This window comes from Hordeum vulgare, chromosome 2H (genome assembly GCF_904849725.1).
Source record: "Hordeum vulgare subsp. vulgare chromosome 2H, MorexV3_pseudomolecules_assembly, whole genome shotgun sequence".
Taxonomy (NCBI): Eukaryota; Viridiplantae; Streptophyta; class Magnoliopsida; order Poales; family Poaceae; genus Hordeum; species Hordeum vulgare.
Genome location: NC_058519.1, coordinates 273235228 through 273244236, shown reverse-complemented (window position 1 = coordinate 273244236; position 9009 = coordinate 273235228). Strand labels below are relative to the sequence as shown.

Sequence of the window (9009 nt, the reverse complement as noted above, 5' to 3'; positions counted from 1 at the left end):
TCTGTATGTGTGGGGAAACCGAGTTTAGGGTTGTTTTCGGACCCCTCCTCCAAGGGTCACGAAATTGCCTCTCTATTTCCTCATATATACAGCCCTTAGGTCATCGTTTAAACTTGGATTTTGTTTAAATTACAAGTTCGTCATAGCTGCAACTTCGCTTCTTCGTTTGTGTTCCACGACCAGACAAAGGCGTCACAGAACCCCACCTCCATCAATAAAGTTTTCCTCTTATATTCGTAATATCTTGATTGCAATCTTAGTTCCTTGTTTGTTCTTCGTTTGCGTACAGGAAACAGACCTTCGTGGTTAGGTTGATCGTGCTCCGGCGTGGTCAATAACCTCTCAAAGTTGGCTTAGCGATTGTTAAGGCGCGACGTCCTCACACGTTCGTAGTCGGATCGTCAAAGTCGACTCCATCAAAACAAAACCACCATCTCATCGAAAGACGAGGACAACTTCGCCTCTATCACCCAGCATCCTCGACGCGTCACGCACCCAATTCATGCACTACTGTCTCCTCCCACATTCGCCATCATACGTCCTCGACGAACCAAGCATCCTCAACAGATTCTTGCATGTCTTCGCCCCATATGCAGCACCCCGCGGTGCCAGTTGCAACACGTTGTAGTCGCAGCTCTGACATGCCGAAGTGCCTCCTCCCACATTCGCCATCATACGTCCTCGACGAACCAAGCATCCTTAACAGATTCTTGCATGTCTTCGCCCCATATGCAGCACGTCGCGGTGCCAGTTGCAACACGTTGTAGTCGCAACACGTTGTAGTCGCAGCTCTGACATGCCGAAGTGCAACAACGCGAACAGTGATCGTAGTACGGTCGGTCACCGGTTGTAGCATGGCAAACGATTGGTCTTAGCATGGCTGGTCTTCGGTTATAGCAAACGGGAGGAGGAGCAAGCGGTGACGGTAGGTGGGTGGCACACAACCATGGTGTGAACGCTACGAGCTTGCCGGTGTCGACCCCCCTCCCCCTCAATTCGCGACATCCTCATGTGGACGTAGTCGGAGCTCGCCATTCGGATGGCCAACGAGGCACAACACACCGTCATGTGCCCATGCCCAGCCCGACGCCATCACCCACGCATGTCATCAAACAGGGAGGCGTGCACATGCAAAAAAAAATGGACTGTAGCAAGGAGGACAACGTGGAGAAGAAGAGGAGGGGCCGATAGAGGATGGGCAAGTGGTGCGGCGGTGCACGAACTCGTTGGGAAGAGGCTGGGATGCAGGAGAAAAGGGGATATCACGAGCGACGTGAAAGAAAGGGCAGCAGCCGTGCTCTCTTTCTCGGGGGCGTTGACAACGCACGCGCGGTGCTGACTGATCGAGCGTTAGATCTGTCGGCCGATTAAGGGCATCTCCAATGGTTGTATGATCATCGTTGGTAAAATTGCCACATAGATGATTTTGATGACATGGCGCATAATAAAAGAAGAGAGAGAATGAGATCGTATGAACTTGAAGCAACGGTTCACGCACAAGCTCCGAGGCAAGCATGGTTATTTCTTTCATGTTTAGTGGACCCGCTTAGTTATTTTACATACGATTAACATACACTTTATTGAAAAGCTTGTATGATGTGCTGTTGGTTGTTGATGTGAACACTTATACCAACGATTGAACATACGGACTGTTGAAGATGCTCTAAGCCGATTAGAAACGCTTCCCATGTAAAATTGTTTCATCACATAATAATGTCATAACTCAGAATGTATGTGTCCGCATTAAAGGCACTCGAACAATGCACGAGGTTGGGGTAACTAGCTGGGTCACTTAATGCTATGAATAAATAAAATCCTATAACAAAGGCTTGGGAAACTCTATCGTCCTTGCCTAGAGTATTTCCTTTCGTCTCTTGCAGATAAATATCGGCCTCTGCGTTCCCTGACTGTATACTCCACCTCATCATACTCATCAGGAACAAAGCTGTTGGAAACACCAAGCACAGTTTTACGTACAAACCTTTTGTGGGGACAGCAATCCAATGGCACACAAAACAACCTTACCTCCGCTGGTCATGAAAAGGTTTAGCAATCCGGCGATGGGGGGCAGCAACTTGAGGATTGGAATGACTTCTAGTTATCTCGCTTTGAGAGCTTGAAGGGGCTGCTGCTGACTTCTGCCCCTAAACAACAACGAAAAACATCAGAATCAAACAAAATCACCATGACAAGCATCTCAGGATGTGCTTGTATGGTTTGTTCGTTACCTTGTAGCATTCGCTACAATTACACATCGCAGGACTTGAAGGCAATAACTCTGGTTCCTATGAAACACAAGCGCTCCAATTGTCAGCATCAACCAGCAGCAGCCAACTACTCCCTCTGTATCCAAATATATAAGACTTTTTTCAAGTAAATCGTAACATTAAACACTACGTACCACCCTGCAGTAGGGTTCCTTGCGCTGAAGTGCTACTTGAGAAGTTGAAGCCACCGTGAGCTCATGCTCCTAACAACACAGAATCAGCCTACAATTAACCACCAGGATGCAAATAAAACCTAAAATTTGGAAACCATGCACTTACTGTCTTATTATAGTAGCCCTTCTCCGATCCATCACTGGTTGCAGCAAATTCTTCAACATTCTCACACTGATAGTGGTGACCAGCCTTGTCAACGCTGGAGTAATGGCCATTCTGATAAGCACTCGAGTTATGATCACCTCTAATGCATTCTGGGCAAGATTCATCATGTGCCCTCTCCAAGTATGAATGTCTATATTTACTCCTGCTGTATTGATCTCCTTGCATGGATGATGCTTCATATGCTGCATGCTTATGTTTTGGATATTTATTATCATATCGACTCTCAACATAACCTTCCCGGATTCTGCTCCCCAGGTGTGTCCTTCCATATTTATGGCTGGGGTCTACAACCAAGCATTAGAAATAACCCTTCAATAACCTCATGGAAAAAAGAAAGAGCAGCGCACATTTATCAAAAGAAACCAACCAGGTACTGTAGAATCTCTTCTGTAGTAAGACCTGTATTCTCGCACTGAAACAGGCCTTTCTCCATCATCAACTGCCATAGGAGGCAACCGGCCAACCATAGGTTGGTGACGGTAGTTGCTATGATTTGAATAAGGACGTCTTTCAGGACCTAAATGCCTGAATCTGTTAGGGTGGGGCTCTCTGTCACCATAACTTTTACCAATAAATCCTCTCCTGACGCCCAACATGTGAGTATCTCCTTGCCATGAAGGCTTTTTGAAAGTAGGCTTTGGTCTTTGTAGAGTAGCCTTCATGCGGATCTGAAAGCATGGAAGTAGTAATTAACCATAGCTCAAGCAAATAAACCGAAGGTAGAAGTCGCACAATAATAAAGAGCGTAAAGGGGTTACCTTTCCACTACCTTCACCAAAGCGACCTTTATTAACCATATCAATGCAACCTAATGCCGCTTGTCTTGTAGTAAAGCTGATGAAACCAAAATCTTTTCGTTTTGCTGTAAACATATTTCTAGCAAGTTGTATATTATCAATTTCACCAAACTTTCCAAACTTTTCCCTCACATCATCTTCATCCCAATGAGGCGGTAAGCCATCCAAGAAAACAGATTTTACCTACATTTCACAATGATAATAAGAGATGTTAAATGGAAAAAAGCATGATCATGCAATACTCCTTACAGAAGCGAATAGAAGATAAAGCTGCGTCATTTGTGGATGTACCTTCTCCATAACCTTATCATCTTGTGAAATAGTGTTTGAAAATGATATTTGTGCTCTAACATCAGTACCAAGAAACAGATCTCTTTTCTGTAGTTTAAGAAATCCAGCAACAGCATCCACATGTGAGCTGAAGTCAAGAAATGCATAGCCTCTATTTCTTCCCTTTCTATCCGGGTGCTCAATTAAATTGATATCTTCAAGGTTTTCCAACTCAAAAGTTTTCAGCTTCTCCGCTAACTGTAAGAGATCAACCATTACTCAAAATAGCAAAGTGCTTGCAACAAATGCGAGTATAAAATAAGTAAGACAGCATACATCTTCTTTTGACCAATCGAAGCAAATGTTCCGAAGATGAAGGGTCTCATTATCATTGTTCTTACATATTCCACAAGCTTTTCCCTTGATCTGAAAATCACAATAAGAAATTTAAAAAATATCGTTTGTTGAACACACATGTATGTGAGCATTCATTGTCAATAGCAAACATGTCCAAGAATTTCAAGTATATTGAATAAAGTATCACAAAGTACAATCAGCTTGGCAAATGCAATCGCTTTACTATCAAAGAAAATCTAATCAAGACTACCCATCTAAACGCTTAAACTTTTATATGGCAGCAGTGGTACATCATCTAACAGATATAGACATACTGACATACAAGAGATCATATCAAATTATACAAACTTAGAGAATGTTGAGTACTTGTCCATAGCCGACTGAACCGATATGAAAACCAAAGCAGTTGTAATCGTTGATTCATGAGCACAGAGGGATAACTACGGTGCTAAAGATAGCCAATTATGGCATCTGCAGGGGATTAGGAAGACAGACCAAAGGAGAAGAGCATATTGGGAGAGAATACATTTGTTCTTGTTTCTTCCCAAAGATTTTTTTTTTAACGCCCGCTCTTATATAGAGCTACCAAATTTTGACCCCAAAGACATGGACTTAATATGGAAACCAACATGTATATGATACTCCCTCTGTTCACAAATATAAGATGTTCTAACCTTTTTGTGAATCGGATGTATATAGACATGTTTTAGTGTGTTTGTTCACTCATTTCAGTCCGTATGTAGTCCATAATGAAATATCCTGATTCTCCTTGATGGGGATGTTGCGACTCTGGCTCCCTTAACATTAAAATTCAATGGCAACTCGAAGATTGTTGAGGGCATAGCTGGCAATATGACTGGACGTGATGCACCGCCTCTCCTTACCAGTATCATGGCCAGCTTCCGCACATCACAAGAGGACAAAGATCATGCTATCTCTTCATAAATTTATGCTCCAAACCATTGATATTGTACCCAATCATCACATAGGGAAGTTACTTATTTTTGCTCTCCTTTTTTCAGGTGGACGCTCTCGGTCTGGGAATAGCATAAAATATGGATAAACGTTTTCAGCCTTTGTTTTGTTCCAGGAGGGTGTCAATACTTGTGTTACTCGAATTGGAAATAGCATAAACATCTCAGATTAACTTTTGGAGTCTTCCTGGCATTTACTCCTTGCATTCCTGACTCAAGCATGTATGAGGCTGCTCATAGTGGGGAGTAACATATAGTAGTATCATGCATATGATACTATTGTATGATACTACCTTCATAGTGCATAGTATCATAAATTAGTATCATAGGTGGTCTCATTTATTGACATGCATGACACATAGTAGCATAGCATTTAACATGATACGGTATCTACCTATGTTACTCTAAGCCCCTCTCTTCTTTTAAGTACTTGCCACATCAGCATGTTTGCTAGTCCCAAGACTATGATACCCCCACTATGGCCAGCCTGAGCCCTTCTGACACATTGCATGGCAGCGTTCCCTAACGTACTTTCATTGTATCTTCTATCCTCCCAGTAATTTCTCTCACTACTACACGCCAGCTTGAGACTTCATCGCGCCACAGATTCCCATTGCACCCCCATGGAACTCATGTCCTGGCTCCAGCACAATGCAGATAATCAAACCACACAAGTTCCTGATCCTTGCACATGCCTGCTCCAAATAACCTATCAGATGTATGCACACATTCACATACCCACACATTTCCATACTAATTACAATAACAAATTGAGTCTCTGACTTGGCAACCCCTGGCTCAATTGTTTATCATGTACATGGGTTTATCGAAGGAAGTACTCCCTCTGTCCCCTCAATTCATGGCAGACGCGCACACTCCAAAAATGAAGTTTGACCAACTAAACATGGGCTGTGTTTCACAAAAATTGTATCACCAGATTTGTATTTGAACAAAGTTTCCCATGGTATCATTTTTAAGACATACAACGCATATGTTATTAAACAAATTAGTGGTCAAAGTAAAATCATGCAAAACGAGGGCGCCATGTAAAAGGGGACAGAGGGTATCACTTTATGCTTTGCCAACCACCATAACTTCTGTGCTGGACTTGCACCAAACCCATGACTTCCTGTTTTGGTTTCTTGTTCCTCTACCAATACTTTCCCTTGTGCTTCCGCTGACACGCAATTTACCATGTCTCCATTGCCGCCTATTTTGTTGCTCCTAATATATTGGACAAGGGTAGTAACTTGAAAGTTGAAACCATGTTCACAACAGTTTCTGTAGATCATGCAACATCATGGTCTAAACCATATTTGATGAAGGCCAAAGCCCTTTGATCTCACTGGTAAAATTTAGTTGTCTCCACCACTCCATACAGATCAAAGACAAGATTTGATGAAGCACTTTCTATATTATCAGCTCAATCATGCCGCAGACGAGTATCCTTCGTGACATCTTGTCGACAACAAAAACCATGGTAGATGTTTGCAGTTCAAGGATGGGTACCATGAGGTTGTCACCGATGATGCTCTTCATCTCATGTCATGGTGGTCAGCTCTACGACCCAATTGTTGTGAACTTTGGCTCACAATACGATCACTATAGCCCCAGACTTGTGCACGGGCACCGGCAACACCCTTGGCGGCAGTGCATGAAGAAGGCTGACGGGAAGATAACCCAAGCTCACCAAGGCCACACCCCTCCAAGGGTGTGAAGAACAAGTCCAAGCTACAAGGCCACACCCCTCCAAGGGTGTGAAGAACAAGTCCAAGCTACAAGGCCCCGGCAAGCCCTCCTTGCCGGGAAGACACCCAGGGCCCCGGCAAGCTCTCCTTGCCGGGAAGATAAACAAGGCCCCGGCAAGTCCTCCTTGTCGGGAAGACACGCAAGGCCCCGGCAAGCCCTCCTTGCCGGGAAGACGTCCAAGACCCCGGCGAGCTCTCCTTGCCGGGAAGACAGGTTAGGCCACCGGCAAGGACACCAGGCCGGCAAGCCCCCTTCGCCCGCCAGGTGTCCCTCCTGACACAGTGCCACCGACTGCCACCGCTCCAGCGCATGCCTCATGTGCCAGCACAACGCCCAGGTCTCAAAACGCCGGGATATGTGTCGATACCATCATGATATAGGTTAGGGGGGCTGACAAGGCATTTACTGCTCCTGACACTGCGGTAGATAGATAGCGGTGAACCCTGTTCACTATGCGACTCGTGTACCCACTACAGAGCACTGTTGGTGACCCCTTTTGCCTATAAAAGGAGGCCCAAAGCTCAGTTCTAGAGGTTGGACCTTTTGGGGTTTAGACTCTTTGATCACTGGCCGAAAGGCAATCACTGTAGCAAGTAATCGTACAGTAAGCACCCAATACAACAAGCATAGCAGGAGTAGGGTTTTACGCGCAAAGCGGCCCGAACCTGGGTAAAAACCTTGTCGGTGCTGCTCGCTAGCTCTGCTCTTGGCGCCACTTCTCTCCCCGCCGAACGATCAAGGGATCCTTGGAGGTTCAGATAGGTGTCATTTTCCCGACAACATGCCAAAGCCATGACTTGGTTTTGATATTTATGGGCTTCAACTCTAGCTTAACCCAACTTGTTTAGGACTGAAAGACTTTTTTGTTGTTGTTGTTCTTGTTGTTGTTGTAATAAATATGTTGGGCCAAGAAGGAAATACTGCCCACTCTTTTAGGAAAAGGAAATGATTAATCGTATGCCGTTAGCCCTACAACATACTACTCCCTCTATTCCACAATGTAAGACGTTTTATTACAACAACAGTTCCCTTACTAAAAATTCAACCTTTTTCCAACTACTTTGTTCCTAGTACGTAGCAAATTCTCACCGAAACCAATAAGGCAATGCTTCAGGTGTTGCGCAAAGGCCAGAGGCCATTAACTTAGGACCAGTTCGTTCAGTGTTTTCCCCAACCCGACCACTTTCCACGGATTGATTCACAGAGCTAGGGACGAGAATCTAGTGGATGCAGTAGCTGTAAACAATACCATAGCCGTGCGGAGGTCGTTGGCTGCCCACCGCGCCTGCCAGACCTCGGCGAAACGTGCAAAGGCAAAGCCCTTGTTAAGCTGCGGCTGCGCCGGATCCCGGACGAGCCGCACCTCCTCGACCTCGCCGGCCTCGGTGAGCGCCGCCGCGACGTCATCCTCCATGGCTTCCCGCGGCAGCCCAAAGACGAAGACCTCGTACTCCTTCCTCCTTTTCCTCCTCCCCTCGTCCTCCCCTCCTTCCCCAGACACCCCCACCTCCTCCACGACCTCCTTCTCCACAATAGCGTCTTCATCCTCGGTCGGCGCCGGCGCCGCCGTCTCCTCCTCCATGATCATCTCCTCGGGACCCTCTTCCTCTTCCTCCTCCTCCTCAACTACTTCCTCCACCTCGACGACCTCCTCCACCTCCTGGGGCTCCTCCTCCTCCTCCTCCTCAAAATCCTCCATGGCGACGTTGAGGTCGAAGAGCGGCCGGCGTGGGGCCGGCGTCTGGTCTTCCATCTCCCGCCGCACGGCTGCCTAGGGTTTCGTCGCGGCGGCGGTCTCCGTTTGGATTTTTGCTGCTAGGTAGTCTACTGGTACGAGATGTGGCGATGAGATGCGATGTACGGTCCGGGCCGCGGGAGGAGGTGTGGACACCACGCGGCTACGAAAAGAACATCTACAACCAGACTTCTTCTTTTGTTGAAGTGTACAACTCGGAGTGCTCACTCTCGTATGTCTAGCACATCCCGCAAACCGAACGGGCTGTTAAAATAATCGTCGGTTCCATCCCATACCACGGATCAGAGCATCTTCAATGGTTGTATGATCATCGTTGATAAAATTGTCACATAAATGATTTTGATGACATGGCGTATAATAAAAGAAAAAAGAGAATGAAATCATATGAACTTGAAGCAACGGTTCACGTACAAGCTCCGAGGCAAACATGGTTATTTCTTTCATGTTTAATGGACCCGCTTAGTTATTTTACATACGATTAACATACACTCCATTTAAGA

General features: G+C 45.7%; 1 protein-coding gene across 2 annotated transcripts; it reads right to left on the bottom strand.

The window, feature by feature from the left end:
- Nucleotides 1–1682: 1682 nt before the first annotated feature.
- On the bottom strand, nucleotides 1683–8685 carry LOC123426070 (nucleolin-like). Of its 2 annotated transcripts, none has more exons than XM_045109844.1 (10): nucleotides 8003–8685; nucleotides 4010–4099; nucleotides 3695–3931; nucleotides 3365–3586; nucleotides 2974–3274; nucleotides 2547–2890; nucleotides 2402–2470; nucleotides 2229–2285; nucleotides 2026–2138; nucleotides 1683–1945 (listed from the first exon to the last, which is right to left on the bottom strand). In XM_045109844.1, the coding sequence occupies exons 1-10, from the start codon at nucleotides 8504–8506 to the stop codon at nucleotides 1840–1842; spliced, it is 2043 nt and encodes a 680-aa protein (XP_044965779.1). In that variant the 5' UTR covers nucleotides 8507–8685; the 3' UTR covers nucleotides 1683–1839. The 2 variants fall into 2 exon arrangements, with proteins under 2 accessions (XP_044965779.1, XP_044965777.1); XM_045109842.1 differs by having other exon boundaries at nucleotides 2026–2144; nucleotides 8003–8682.
- Between the last annotated feature and the right edge of the window lie 324 nt (nucleotides 8686–9009).

Excerpts from the sequence above, each read along its gene's own strand:
- LOC123426070 (XM_045109842.1), bottom strand. The coding sequence starts at position 8,506 with ATGGAAGACCAGACGCCGGCCCCACGCCGGCCGCTCTTCGACCTCAAC. Across the intron at positions 3,275-3,364 it reads TTGGTGAAGGTAGTGGAAAG|ATCCGCATGAAGGCTACTCT; the intron begins GTAACCCCTTTA and ends CCATGCTTTCAG. Across the intron at positions 1,946-2,025 it reads CCTTTTCATGACCAGCGGAG|CTTTGTTCCTGATGAGTATG; the intron begins GTAAGGTTGTTT and ends TGTTTCCAACAG.